This window comes from Sapajus apella, unplaced genomic scaffold (assembly GCF_009761245.1).
Source record: "Sapajus apella isolate SASKATOON/1434 unplaced genomic scaffold, GSC_monkey_1.0 scaffold58, whole genome shotgun sequence".
In the NCBI taxonomy this organism is placed as follows: domain Eukaryota; kingdom Metazoa; phylum Chordata; class Mammalia; order Primates; family Cebidae; genus Sapajus; species Sapajus apella.
The window spans coordinates 5,788,968-5,804,791 of NW_022436998.1; the positions used below are offsets into that span (position 1 = coordinate 5,788,968).

The 15,824-nt window shown below is 33.8% G+C and overlaps 1 protein-coding gene across 7 annotated transcripts in view; it reads right to left on the minus strand.

Moving 5' to 3' along the window:
* Nucleotides 1-472: 472 nt before the first annotated feature.
* Nucleotides 473-15,824, minus strand: part of KIF20B (kinesin family member 20B) — a 68,342-nt gene continuing 52,990 nt past the window's right edge. For all 7 annotated transcript variants that reach the window (XM_032245574.1, XM_032245569.1, XM_032245572.1 and 4 more), the window contains 7 exons: nucleotides 11,942-12,118; nucleotides 10,245-10,355; nucleotides 8,051-8,248; nucleotides 5,457-5,558; nucleotides 4,963-5,113; nucleotides 2,584-2,726; nucleotides 473-1,441 (listed from right to left, as the gene is read on the minus strand). In XM_032245574.1, the coding sequence (XP_032101465.1) occupies nucleotides 1,364-1,441; nucleotides 2,584-2,726; nucleotides 4,963-5,113; nucleotides 5,457-5,558; nucleotides 8,051-8,248; nucleotides 10,245-10,355; nucleotides 11,942-12,118 (960 nt within the window). In that variant the 3' untranslated portion in view covers nucleotides 473-1,363. The remainder of the gene's footprint in view (nucleotides 1,442-2,583; nucleotides 2,727-4,962; nucleotides 5,114-5,456; nucleotides 5,559-8,050; nucleotides 8,249-10,244; nucleotides 10,356-11,941; nucleotides 12,119-15,824) is intronic.

Genomic DNA, 15,824 nt, shown 5'->3' on the forward strand with positions numbered 1-15,824 from the left:
TCACAGATTATCAGAGAAATGCAAATCAAAACTATAATAAGATACCATTCCATCCCAGTTCAAATGGCTTACATCCAAAAAGTAGGCAATAATAAATGCTGATGAAGATATGGAGAAAAGGGCCACTTGTACACTGTTGGTAGGAATATAAATTAGTACATCCACTATGAAGAAACATTTGGAGGTTCCTCAAAAAACTAAAAATTGAGCTACCATATGGTCCAGCAATCCCACTGCTGGGTATGTACCCAAAAGAAAGGAAATAGAGATATCTGCACTCCTATGTTTGTTACAGAACTGTTTACCATAGCTAAGATTTGGAAGCAATCCAAATGTCCATCAACAGATGACTAGATTAAAAAAATGGGGGACACATTTAGCCATAAAAAAGAATGAGATCCTGTCATCTGCAGCAACATAGTTAAAACTGGAGATCATTATGTTAATAAGCCAGGCACAGGAAGACAAAGACTGCACGTTCTCACTTATTTGTGGGATCTAAAAATAAAATCAACTGACTTCATGGACATACAGAATAGAAGAATGGTTACTAGTGGCCGATAAGGGTACTCGGGGTTGTTGGGGGAGATGAAGATGGTTAATGGGTACAAAAACAAAATAAAAAGAATGAGTATGACCTACTATTTGATAGCACAACAGGGTGACTATAATCAATTATAACCTACTTGTATATTTTTAAATGATTTAAAGAATGTAATTGGATTATTTGTACTTCAAAGGAAAAATGCTTCAGGGGATGGATACCTCATTCTCCATGATGTACTTATTTCACATTACAGGCCTGTGTCAAAATATCTCATGTACCCCATAAATATATATATGTACTATGTACCTACAACATTTTTACAAAATAAAGAGACATATCTAATTAATAACGAGATCTTTTCTAAATAATGTATATACATGTTCTGTGATCTGTACACACTTAATCTCCAAATCCTAGCTATAATCCAAACAGATATGTAAAATCAGTTGTATATCATAACAAAGTAAGAAAAATTCACAAGACATTGTTAAATATAAGTAAATCAAATACCTGACCTAGTACATCCTGTGTTGCAAAATAAATGAGAATAACAGCCTCTTTCCTAGGATCTTCATTGAACCAATGCCTGAGATAATAGGGAAATACAGTTTGAAAGAAGCTATTATTAAAAAGACTTATAAAAATACACAAATGTTGACTTATTTATTGAATTAAAATTATATTATGTATAAAACTGCAATCTATATGCAGAGCAATTTAATGTACCATAATATACACAATTATCTTGACAAGTCAGGATGCAAGTTCCAATGATTATGACTAAAAAATTTACATTAAACATTTTCCATAAGTGATTCATTTGACTGTTTTCGTTCGAAGTCGTCGTTTGAGAATCTGGTGATCACTCTCCTTCATTTTCTGGTCCATTAAAATCTGAAATTAATAATTTCATAGTTTTTTCAAAGCTTGTAAGTGAAAATAAAAACAAAAGCTTGTCTATAATGAATAAGACATGTTCATGTGCTTAGTAACTAAAATGATACATTAGAAAATATTTTTACTCTTAGACTAGAGATATACAGTCTTCTACAAAAATTTCTTTAAAAAATAGACTTTGTGAAAGATTTTACACTATCAAATTCTAGAATTAAAATAACCTAGAATCTACTGAATGCAAGGCAGACATAGCTTAAAATAATTACTAAAATATTTGGAGACAAATGCCTCAAACGATTTTTAAGAAATGATCTTTCGTGGCAACAAATGTATAACTTAGAAAGCAGAAAGTACATTATATAGCAACTAAGAAAATGATTTTCAGTCAAGGGAAGAAATTAGGTACTAATCAGACAGATGCTCAAAAGTGAGTGATGGAATGGTACTTACAACAGCATGCCCTAATCTACCCTAACTCCTTACCTCTTGCATTCAAGGATCAATCTCATATATTTCTGAAAGCTACTGTTGCAAAAAAGGTTTCTCCTGATTTTTCTTCGCCAATTCCTTTTGATTCAATTTTTTTACATTTCTTTTAATTACATTTTTACCTTCACTTTCATCCACTAAGCAAATGCAAGCATGACAGAAAATTACAACTTTCCCTGTGACAGCACAGACTGTTCTGAGTCAGAATGAGTCACAGAGTCAGGGTGATAACTAGTGATTTCTTAATAGACCCTCAGAGGCTTAGGGGAAAGATGGGAAGAAATGGCTTAATGTCAATTTTATATTTTTACCATGGGCCCAGATTTGTACAACTCTTGTGATTTAAAAAAGAAAAATTAAAAAAAAGAAAAAGATTTTGGAGGCCAATAAGTTGCTAAATGGTGACAATTCTATTATTGGAAATAAATTCCTCTGATGAATTTTCAAATGCAAATGAATGATACTTGTATACATTAATACAGTATTTATATTTAATTAGTATAAAATTAACACATGTGAGACCAAAAGCATGACCTTTAAAGCATGGGTTTTGAGAGATCTAATCTAAAGGACTGAAATTTAAACCACTGTAAAAAATTAAAAAGAACATGAACAGTTTTACATTGATGAAAGTGGGAATACTAGCTTACCACTTGGCCTGATATATCAATAGGAGATGAAATTTCATTTGTGTATAATTTCCGTTTGGCTCGTTTTGGTTGAGACACATTTTCTTTACTTGCTTCTACATTTGAGAGCTTTGAAGAGCTCATTGTTTCGATTATCTTCTTTGCTATAAGATATAAATGTTAATTAGCTCCTGAAATAAATAATTTTCTAACTGCAAAGGTGGTTTGAAATCCTTAATAAAGAATGGGCATAAGGAAACTAAAAATACTGCAATATACATATGGTGAAAGCACATAAATAATTCGCAAAGAAAAAAAATGCCAAAAAAAAAATGAAATAATGATCAAGAGCAAAAAATAGCAAATAAATAAAACATCATTTGATTAATATTCAATGTAGTAAAAAAACTGAGGTTCTTTAATGACTTGGAAGTGGTTTATGCTATGTTAAATAAAAGAGCAGGATATATACTTAGTGGACCACGCAGCATTAAAAATAAGGTGGTAGATGATCTAGTTCAATGATCACACACAAAGTTATGTACAATGAGTACTGAGTGAAAATACTCTGTAAACTCCTGAGAGTCCACACACAGACGAAACCAAACTGTTAACAATTGGTTGCTTTTAGAGAGTAGAATAGAAATGTTTAAATCCCTATGTACGTCGCTTTATTTTAATAGAAAATATATTTCCATCTGGGAAAATTCCTGAATACAAATTCACATACGTGTAGTATCAACTTTATTTTTAAAAAAATAGAAAAAACATTTAAGGAAATAGACTCAATTGAGAGACTATTTGCTAAGGGCTGAGCTGAGCTTGAACAAGCTGACAGTCCAGTATCAGAGTAGCCAATTAAGACAACAAGCCAAAATGAAAGTAACAATCTAGTTTTTTAACCACTTATAACAACTGTATATGCAAGAAGCTAAACCTGAGAAAGGACCAGCTCCTACCTCTTCCATAGTCCACCACAGAATAATATAGATCAGCATAGGAAGAAGTAGTCACTTTACTATCCAGGCAGCCCCAAACAAAAGGCTCTTGCAGTTTTATAGGCCTCAGGGCTGGAGGTTGGGGGTAGCTATCCGTGGAAAAGTACCAAGTTACAGTGGAGAAAAGTGACTTCAAGGCTCCCCCTCCCGTTCTCCTCCATAAGAAGGCCTCCACCAAAGGCCTCAATAAAGAGGCTCTGAATGGAGGTACTCAGGCTAAATACGAGTAAGAGCATGACTAGCTTCATGGGGCTCAATCACTGAATATAACTCCCTTAAAAGATCATAACATATTGGCTATGTATCAAATCTGATGTAGAAAGGGAGGCTCATCACGTAAGTCTTTGTAATTGCCTATGGTACAGCCTAAAATAATAAAACTGTTTAAAAATCATACATATGTTGGTACTCAGTAATATTCCTCACTCTGGTCTCTAATTCATCCTATTGCTATCAACTCATCACTCAGGTAACCTCACAAAAACCCGTTCCTCCACCTCACCCCTAAAATAGTCCTTCCACATTCCACATGTCAGATGCATCTTGCTGCCTGTAATTGCATAAACATTTCCTACATTTTTCTGATACTCTACCTGTGTTGAAACCCTTCCTTCTGCATACGAGCAGACACATATGTGTGTATATCTTAATATATACATAGGTATCAATATGTCCACATTATATTATAAAGAAAAAAGCACTAAGCATACTGTTTTTGCAGCTGAACAGGTATTTATGAAAATACATGTTTTTGACATATTATACATAAACAGGTAATGTTTACATATGCATAGAAAAAAAAAAAAAAGCTAGAAGGATATATACCATAATACTAACACTGGCAAGCTTGTCCAACCCACCTTACTTTGTTGTTTCTGTTCTGTTTTGTTTTGTTTTAGGCTGCTAGCCATGGTTTTTAGTTTCTGTCTCTAGTGATAAGCAGAAAACAAGGATGAGGAAGGGAATTTCCTGGCCCAACCAAAAATAGAAACTAAGAACCCATGACTGTATTCTCACCCTTGGACAGCTAGAGGGTGTAATCCTGCCCACATTCAATACACAGGGTAAATCCCATCTCTCCCATAAAATCTTCTCAAAGCCCCCTTATCAGAGTAGCTCTTTTCCTTACAATATTATCATACCTTTGCTTGTACCCCTATTACTATATTAAGCAGCCTGCTCTGGATCAATTACTTAAATATAAGCCTTTCTCCTCTAATGCACAGTGAACACCTAGATCTATCATCCTTTTACATGTTTCTTCCCACGGTACCTAGTATAGGACAATGCCTGTTTGAAGTATAATATTCACTGAACAATCACTGAATTTATATATCAATTAGGTATTAGAATGTGCCCTACATCCAATAGAAAAAGGTCATTTAATTAATTTTCTGCAAACCTTTTGATTGAAGAATTGCCGGAGAATGTTGTAAGAAGTCTCCAAATTTCTGTAGTGTTCCTTCTTTTTTGTTAGTGGCCAGGTTTACACCAATTATGGATGCCTGACTCCGTAAAGAATATGTTTTCTTAGATGATGGATGTGTGGAAACCTAAAAAAACAAACATTTTTTGTTATTGTTAATGGGAAGAGTTAGAAGGAAATAGTTATGGCCACAGTTGAATTCAAGAGGCTGGAGACAGATTATGAATTCTCAGGTAGGAAACTTGGGATTAAGTACATAAGGAAAGGGATAAAAGGACTAGAGAATGGCAAAAAGAGTTTGGCAGGGAGATTGTTAAAGTCAGAAGTAAACACATGAAGCAGCTGCTACTGGCCAAATGCTAATTTCAACTGAATCAGACATAAAGGAAAGAGAAGATAAATGAGTTATAATTGGACACAACTAGATTTCTGGATAATTGCTACAATTTTGGACAAATTAAAAGACAAACCTTTTGTTCCTTTTTGACAGAAGAATTTCTATCCTCTGAAACAGGAAATTTCAAATTAGTTCTAGGTGTAGTATTCTTCTTATTTTCACATTTCACCAAATCCTAAAAAGAATGAATTTTAGCACCAGTTAATTTCTTGACAATATTTTCTTCCTCTAGACTCAAAAAAGAAAATATGTAAAAAGCTATATCATCACTTAAAATAGTGATTCTTAACCAGGGGCAATTTTGAACTCAGAGGACAATGGCAATGTTTGAAGATATTTTGTCTTTGCCAGAAAGAAGGGGAGGGATATTATTGGCCAGAGTGGGTAGAGGACAGGAATGCTGTTAAATATCCCTACAATGCACAGGATAGCCCTTAAAAAGAGGTATATAGCCCAAAATGTCAGCTGTGCTAGAGTTGAGAAACTCTGACTGAAGGTGTGAATTTTTCACACATATCACAAGTAATGAAATTACATAAGTTAAATGAAAAACATGGAAAGAATACTTTTATTTGAAACTTTGCTTTAAAATACAGGATAGCAATATACCTACCTATTGCCTAACTCCCAAACAATACAAGCATCTATGTTTAAGTCCTCTCAATGACTGACATTTGACAATATCAAAAATAAAATAAAAACAAAACTTCATATAACCACAGGTAAAATATGAAAAAAATTAAAATATTATCTTTCTTCTCTTCTACATGGGCATGGCATCTTATTCTTCTTTTCCCCACATAACCTCACATAGTACAAAATCCTTTACAGACATACTCACTAAATTGAACTGCTGCAAATTCTAGTTGTACCAAAGATTATAAGCATAAAAGGGGAAAAAAAGGACAAGAAGAGAAGAAGATAAAAGATCATGAATGAACCTCCGAATCCGAGTTAGAAAGCAGAAGTTATAAGGGTCATGAGAAGCAGACGCCACGACAGGGGGAAAACAGACGGTAATCATGGGAAGCAAGTGGAAAGAGACCATGAGGCCACCTCCACACACAGTCATCAGTAAGAAGTTCTTTGGAGTCTTCACTGGATTAGAATATAGCATTGCATAAATGATTTTCATGAGGCCCGATGTACTTAGTTTATTACAGCAGCAAAGATCTAGCAAAATTAGTTAAAAATTTTGAAGTTTCTACGTGATGTATCTACAACAATCTGTCAATCTTTTCTGAAATATACATGAAGGACATATACCAATAGTAAAATTAATAAAATATTTACATTTTAGCCTTCTTGAGAGCTATGCTGTTTTTCCTTCTTCCTTGAAAAAAAAAAAGGATCAAGAAAAAGCCAACTAGATGGTGAAACTCAGTGTTTTAATGGTATTTTTAAAAATTAAATAAATATAAAACAGAAGTTAACTAGTAAGACTATACAAAACAATCTCTAAAGGTGTTACATGTGTAACAGAAAAACTATGCTAAATAATATTCACTCAGCAAATTTATTACCTAACAGAGAACTTCAGGAGTATGGTTAATACTATTTCTGCTCTTCCACCAGCTTGAAAATATACTACTCTTTAAAGAAGTAAAAGAAAGTTGAAGAAAAGTTATTTTGCTAGAGAGTCTGTAATTAGTTTTAAGCTCTAAACAAGTTACTTTAAAAATAAATATTACCATTTATTGTGTATCTGCCACTTGCAGAGCAAAAGCTAAGCATTTTTAAATATGTTAATCCACTGTCTCAAAAAGGAGAAAACAGGATCAGAAACCTCATCTGACTTGCCAAATTTCCACAGCTAGGAAATAGATTTGGCAACCCTACAATCAAGAAACTGCAGTATGAAGAGGTAAATAGTTTTTAGCCTAACACTACATAGAGACCCAAATTTTAACACTGGCTGATGAAAAAAGAATTCCTCTTTTAAAACTTGCTATGATCACAAAGATTAAAATTTTAGTTAAATGACAAAGATTATACCCAAGCAAGTTAGCCATGTCAGTTTCTCTGATTTCTACATCACCCTTTTTTCTCTTCCATTACAGGGAAAGTGACTTAAGTATGAACAGGACTTGTATACTGAAATAGCTCTCCAGTAAAATCCACCATGATTTGATGTATTATGGTTTAACTGAAGTAAGAGACAAGTTATATATTTTAATATACATAGCTTTTTATCTGAAGACCACTAAGCCACAATAATATTCTTTAATTTTTTGAGATCAAGTCTTGCTCTATCGCCCAGGCTGGAGTGCAGTGATGCCATCTCATCTCATTGCAATCTCTACTTCCTGGGATCAAGTGATTCACCTGCCTCAGCCTCCTAAGTATCTGGGATTACAGGTGTGCACCATCATGCCTGGCTAATTTTTGTATTTTTAGAAGAGATGGGATATCACCATGCAGACCAGGCTGGTCTTGACCTCAAGTGATCCACCAGCCCCAGCCTTCCAAAGTGCTGGGATTACAGGCATGAGTCACCGTGCCCAGCCCACAGTGATAGTCTTAAAGGGTATAAAATATACCATAAATTGTGATTTTGGTCTCTAACAGCAGTGCCTATGAACAGGAAGACAATATAGCAGAGTTTAACTATATACTATAACAGCTTTATAATAAGATTTGCTTGTTTAATTTACTAATCAGTTTTACCTCTTCCATTTCATTACTCTTCCTCTTCCGAGCTTTGGAAATCTTAACTGTCACTGGTGTGGTACAACCAGGGTGTTTCACTGCCATTTTGTTTGGCTGTAATGGTGTAAATTGAATCTCTAACTCAGGTTTTGGAAATCGAGTGCTTTGATCATTTTCTGCTGACACTTCACAAGAGTCAAGGACTACAGATCCATCCTACAACAGAATTTAAAAGTAAAAAATATTATTTGTAGAGTATCCACTTATAAACTACAAAGAATCAATTCTCTCAAATGCCTATTCAAGGCACTGCATTGGGAAAGACAAAAAGTGTGCTGGGTCACACCAAGGACAAAAGATTGAGTTATCATCTACCCTCTTCAGACTCTTACATGGTATGCTATAATTAGGGGCAACTCAGATATCGGTATTTCCCAAACTTGTATGATCATAAGAATTACTTACAGAATTTGTTTTTTTAAAAGACTCCTGGGCCTACCACAATCTCCTCCCTTGAAGATTTCTAGTAAATCAGAAATCTCCAAGGGAGGAGGCTGGAATTTTTGACAAACACCCTGCTTATACTAAAGTAGGCTGCAAATACTGCTACTCTTCCCATGAGAGTTTCTCATTCCCCTCTATTTGAATTTGGGCCTTATAGCCAATAGGATGTGGTAGAAATAACATTATGGTCCTCTAAGGCGCAATCATAAGAAGCATTATAATTTCTGTCCTGTCCTCTTAGAATACTTTCAGGACACTCTCCCTCAAAATGCTCCATCTCAAACCAGACACTATGCTGTGATATATCCATTCCACAGGCAGAGGCCACAAATTAAGTCCAGTGGAACACCCAGAATCAACTAACAGTTAAGCGAATTAATCATTTTGGACTTTCAGCCTAGTTAAGTGTATCAATTATATGAAGGCAAGAACAATACAAAGCAGCATAAAAATATGATTCCCCAAGCTGTGGAATATACAATAATTGCTGGAATTAGAAAATTGGAACCAGGAGGTTTTAAGACAACATACATAAATTGGTGAAGAAAGAAATGTTCCATTATATGTGTTTGTCCAATAAAAAATTAAGCCTTGTTTATGGATCAACTTCAAACTTTTCTGTGAACTCTGTGATTTGTATTAGTCCCCAAGGTCAGTGCTAATTATTTGAAACGTCTAAGAACTGTCAAGGAAAAACCAAGAGAAAAGGAATGGCTCATGTTATTTTCCCAGATTAAAATGCCCTTCTCAGTTGGGCATGGTGGCACACGCCTATAGTCCCAGCTACTCAGGAGGCTGAGGCAGCAGGACTGCTTGAGCCCAGGAGTTCAAGTCCAGCTGCCAGAGAAACACAGTGAAACCCCATTAAAAAAAAATTTTTTTTCTTCCCATTGTCTGCTTAATAAGCTTCTATTCATAAGACACAATATGGTATCATCTTTCACAACCACTCAGGCAAAATTCATTTTAACTTTTTCAGTGTTCCTTATAGTACTCACTTTATATTTCTACTATAACACATAGCCCATAAAGTAAAACCAAACAAGTCAGTCACTTATATATCTACCTTACTAGATTCTTTACTCTTTGAGGATGGCAATCATGTCTTATTGATATTTGTATCCTCAGTGCTTAGAATGGTTCCCAACACTGAATGCTCCCAATAAATGTGTTTTAAAAAGAAATTTAAAAAGTAATTTTATCTTCAAAAATTTTAAGTAACACAGAATTTTTATCTAGTTCATTTCCAATCTGAGAAACTCTGTAGTATCCAAAGTTATTCACAGAACCCCAAACCCAATACAAATTAAGGAAACTCATGAGTTGTTATTGAAGACTGGTGACAAAGCTATCAAACGGATACAATTCCAAAAAAATACTATTTAATACAATGCTTATTCAAGCAACCTTTAATGATAGCAAGTTATCCCTATTTTATCTTTTGTAGGATTTCCTATTTCTAACCATCAAGTCTGTTTATATTAACAGATCTATGGCTTTTAAGATGAGATTAACATCATTTGGGGATATGATCTCCCAAAAGAATTTCACCTCTCCTCAAAAGCCTCTAGTTTCACACAGCACAGAGCACACATAGTTAATTGTGCAGTAAGATATCTTCAACAATTGATTACTCCTGCAAATGTTATTTAGTAATGAATAGTGGATAAAGAGAATAAGTAAGTGGACTGTGCTGCCAAATACTTACCTCTACTTCACTTCTTGACATTTCAAAACTTGTTGATTGAGGCTCACTTTGAAGTTTGTCAGGATTTGCTGAACTAACATGTCTGGGCTTTAGAGCCATGATTTGTGTTTCCTAAAGTAAGGAAATATTAAAGCAACGGGGCATTGTAACCTGAAAATATATTGAAACACTTCACATAAAGAATATAAAATCAAGATTTGCGTAAAACTAAATAGTGGAAGTAAGTAAAGACATCTTTAATGACCACCTGGCCCTCCTATTTCTCTTTCATCCTCAGAGACTCAGTAAACGTTGGGTCACTTTCTAGTTATTGAGTCTGATCTAAGGAGAAATTTGAAAGATTGCTTGCAACTTCCAAGTGTTCTGCATACATTCTCTTGTTTTATTTTCATTGTAACTCTCCAGGAATGTCTGGCAAGAATCATTATTCCTACTTTCAAGATGAGGAAATAGAGAACTACACATGTTAAATGGCATGGTCATGCTCAGTATCCCAACAGTTGCTTTTGATAACACAATTTTGAAAAACTAGAGGCTTCTCAGGAATGCAACTACAGCACTAGAGTATAAAGGGCCATAATGAAAACGAAATCTTTTCTTGCAGCACATTCTTCATCCCATTTTCTCAGTCATAAAATAAGTTCTATTTCAAAACTCTACTTAGGCAATTTATAAAGAAATATCAGATTACATTTTTAAACTTAATAAATTCTAACACAGACCCCCTCATCACAGCCAACAAAACCAAAAGTCAGGTAAACCTCTTATGTCACTTCCCCATTACTGTCAAATAAGAAAGACTCTATTGAATTCATAAAAGGGGAAGTAACTAGCATGTATTGATTTCCACTGGAGTAAGAACTGTGCTACTTGTTTTACAATCTTCATTAAGTCCACAACTCTTGTTAGAAAAATACTATTATCTGTTTTAGATAAAGATCAAAAATGTTAAGTAATTATTCTCAAAGGTCCCAAAACGACAGCGACAGTGGTTGATACCAGGTTTTTCTGACTTTCTAGTCTATATTAAACAATACAATACTACCATTTTTTAAAGCAGGTAATCTCTCTTAGAATCATAGTCTTTTGATGTGACACACACATACATATTTTTCCTATTGTCTGAAGGCTTTAGAGTAGCAGATTTTTAAATACAGATTATTTATTCTGGAAAGACTAACTTCAGATGTACCCAGATCCTATTTACTGGGAAGCAGCTATGTGTAAAAGGCAATTTTCTTCTTTCAGGATTTCCAATCCCTAGGTAATATAAAAGTAACAGCTGAATGACTCATGGTGTCTCTCTACCATTAGGCTTACTTTCATAATTTGAATCTCTTTATAAAATAAGGATGGGCCCAAGTGTTCAAATTTACCAAGAGTTCATACTGAATCACATTTTCATATTTTAAAGGTATATTAAGGACTAAACCATAAATTGTTGATTTTCTAATTACTCTACCTGAGCGATATAACCAAAATATTGGAGAAAATGCTACATCTCAGTCATTAATTGACAAATCAATTTTAACGATAAACTTCAAAACTCAAAATCATGAGAAATCTCCACATTTTAAATACTCTTGATTTCTTTCTGGTCTATTCAGACTTACACCTTTTTTATCCTTTAAGAGTTAATCAATTAAGTAATTACTATGTTCAATTAAAAAGGCATAGAAAAAAAAGACTCTACTGACTATTTTAGAAGTCTCTGATACGATCCTTTTTAATTGTTCAATTTCATTATCTTTCTGTATATTACTGGATATCAGTGCTTTTAGCTGTATTTCTAAAGCTGCAACCAGTTGGTCTCGTTCTTCTCGCCACTTTTGAAGGTCACTATCTTTCTCTGCCAGCTGTGCTGTCAGTATTTCCTAACCAGGAAATAAATAAAACATTAAAATAAAGCTTGATATATTATGAATGTAAGAATGTTTAGAAATTATTATATGTAACACCATAAATATAGCTTCAAACAAGATATGACAAATTAAGTAGTCTAGATAAAATATTTAATTATAAAACAAAATACATATCATTTTATACATTAAATGTCTACATTTTTTTATCCATATCCCATCTCTTTCCAAAAATCGGCCTAATGGTAACTTCTTTCAAAACACATTTACAGCTATTGCTTTCAAACGAGTATCATCATTTCTGCCAATATTTGGGAAATTAGGAGGTAAAATTACAGCAATAGCAATAAACAATAGAAAAATAAAAATAGAAAACAAGACCATTTATAATGGGTTCAAAAATCATGAAATACTGATAAATTAAAGAAAACATGTAAAACCTAACATGAAAAATCATATAATATTTCTGAAAGAGATTAAAGAACACCTAAATAAATGGAGAGATTGGTCTGTGTTCAATGACCAAAATACTAAATATTGTTAAGATGTCTCCCCCAAATAGATCTATACAGTGAAAGCAATTTTAATCAAAATTCAGTATGTGCGAATATGTGTAGAAATGGAAAACCTGACTCTAAAAATTATATGGAAATGCAAATCATCTAGAATACTCAAAATTATTTTGAAAATGAAGAACAAAATGAGAACAATTAACTATGTAATTTCAAGCTAGCACAATAATCAAGACAGTATGTAAAGACAGATACAGTAATCAATGGAACAAAAGAGGAAATCTACCAATCTATGCTAAACTGACCTACAAAAGTGGTAAAAAAAATTTAATGAAAAGAAGGACAATCTTTCCAGTAAATGCTGTTGAAACAACTGAATAACCAAATTTAAAAAAAAAAAAAAAAAAAAACACACACACACACACCCAACCCTACTCTTACATCACATACAAAATTAACCCTTGGGCAAATGATTTATGACAAAAGTGGCAGAGCAGTGAGTAAGGAATAGTCTTTTCAATAAATATTTCCAGGTCAATTGGTAATCCACATTAAAACAAACATAAAGAGCTCTGACCCCTATCTCACACCAACACAAAAATCAATTCTAGTATCTAAATATGAAAGATAAAACTTCAAAGGTTCCAGAAAATAACTTAAGACAGCATCTCCAAGTCCTTGGGCTTCATTAAAAAAAAAAACTGGTAAAATTATCTATAGTAATACTGTAAAATTATCTATAATTGTAATATCTTCAATATCTACAATAATGATTTATAAAACTTCTACTCATAAAAACGCAATAAGAAAAAGCAAACTAGAGATAGAAAGAAGGTACTTGCAACACATTACAAAAACGGCTTCTATCCAGAAAAGTATAAAGAATTCCTATGAATAAGAAGAAGCTAGACAATCCAACAGAGAAACAGGTAACAGAACTTGTAAAGGCACACCCAATAAACAAATGAAACAATCATCAACTTCATTAGTAATTAGGGAAAAGCACATTAGAACCATTTTAAAAACTGACAATACCATCTCTTGGTGGGACTATGTAGCTATTGCAATCCTAGTTGGAGTATAAATGGGTACAACTGCTTTGAAAATCAGTGCAGCATTCTACTAGAATTTCACATATATATACCCTATCACTTAGTAATTGTCTTATATGTACACATACAACAGAAATATATGCACATGTGTACCAAAAGGAATGTATAAAAATGTATTTAAAAAAACCAGAAAACAATCCAAATATCTTCAACATTAAAATAAATTAACAGTGGTATATTCATACACTTAAATATGCTGCAATGGAAGTGGACTAACTCCAGATACTGCATGGAAACATGAATAATTCTCACGAACATAAAATAGTGAATGAAAAGAAGTCAGGTACAAATGTATGCATATATTTCAATTTACATAAAACCCCAAAACAGACAAAACTGAAATGTAAAACTGAAGAACAAATTAGTTATTACCACTAGAAAAGTGGCAGAAGTAGGACCTTCTAGGGTGCAGCAGTGTTCTACTTCTTGAAATAGGTATTAGTTAAGTGGGTGCTGGCTTTACAGTAACTCACGAAACTATGTTCTATTTACTTTCCATGTTATATGTTACAATTTTACAACAAAAATTAACACTGCATCAAAACCGTGTTTCTTAAATATGGCAAACACATACACAACCTAAGTATATTATAAAGAAACATACGAGAGAAAACAGTAAACTAACTTTCCCTAGATTTAAAATTCAAAGTGGGTTTACATGCTGGCATTGCTGCCAGAAAAACCAATGATTTGGAACTGGAGCAACTCTCACAGCCTTCTGTTTTAATTTTACTTATTGCCTCTAACTACTGGTCAGGAAGGTTGGGTGATAGGTATACAGGATCTGTACTCGTTCTGTAACTTTTCTGTAAATAAAATGATTTGAAAATCAAAAAGTAAACATTTTTTATGGGAGCAAAGAAAGTTTATTTATACCAGGTGACACGAGGACAGAGCATTCAACGCTAGTCCCTCTAGCTTCAGAAATGACAGATATTTCAACCAAAGGCTTGATTTCTAGAGCAGAATACATGTATGGTCTGGAGTTTAGCAAGTATGTTGTAAAGTTTAGCTCACAAAAGTCTCATTTTTAATAAAAATTGGCCAACTCTGACCAATGTTCAATGTTAAAAGCAGCTTTAAAGCTAGGGGGAAAAAGTGGGAAAACCATCCTTACCTTATTGAAAATTAACATTCCAGGCCAGGTACAATGCATAGTGGCTCATACTCACAATCCCAACACTTTGGGAAGCTGAGGTAGGAGGACTGCTTGAAGCCAGGAGTTTGAGACCAGCCTGGGCAACACAGCAAGTCTCCATCCCAACAAAAAAATAAAAAATTTAGTTGGGTGTGATGGTGTGTGCCTGTAGTCCCAGCTACTTGGGAGGCTGAGGTAGAAAGATTGCTTGTATCCTGGAGTTTGAGGATGCAGTGAGCCATGACTGCCCCACTGCATTCTAGCCTGGGTGACAGAGCAAGACCTTGTCTCTTTAAAAAAAGGAGGGGAGGGAGGGAGGGAGGGGGAGAGGGGAGAGGGGAGAGGACTGGAGGGGAATGAAGGGGAGGGAAGGGCAGGGCAGGGCGGGAGGGAATCTTCCAGTTTTTATAGGAAAGTTTAACTGTTTTCAGTCAAACGTGGTCATTAAAAAAAGGAAATGCCAAGAGATAACAATATGATACTGCCAAATTACTATTTTTATAGACACTGGTTTTTCATTTTAAAATTATCATTGTTGCACAATAGCTTTCCTATGATTAATGATAACGTTTAGCTTTTTTCCAATTGCCAACATTGCACGTCAAACAGACTAAGTGCCAATTAGAAAAAAAGAACACGCTAAGATAAAATTGTTACAAGAGCTACAGCTAGTAAATGTAAAACTGAAGGTCTTTTCTACTATGTGTATAGTCTTTTAGAAATTAAGTGACTTTATGTGATAAAATGTTCACAATATTAGAATCTACAGTTCAAAATGCAAAGTTCTAAAATGTAGTAGGGAATACTCCATAATGGTCAAAAGGAAGAGATTCTTAACTTCAATATCTAGATAGTAAGAGGCAAGAAGGTATTTTCCCAAGAGGCTAAATGGATAGAAACAAGTTAAAACAAGAACATTACTGAATGTCAAGACAAACTGGGACAGAAAAGTTATCTTA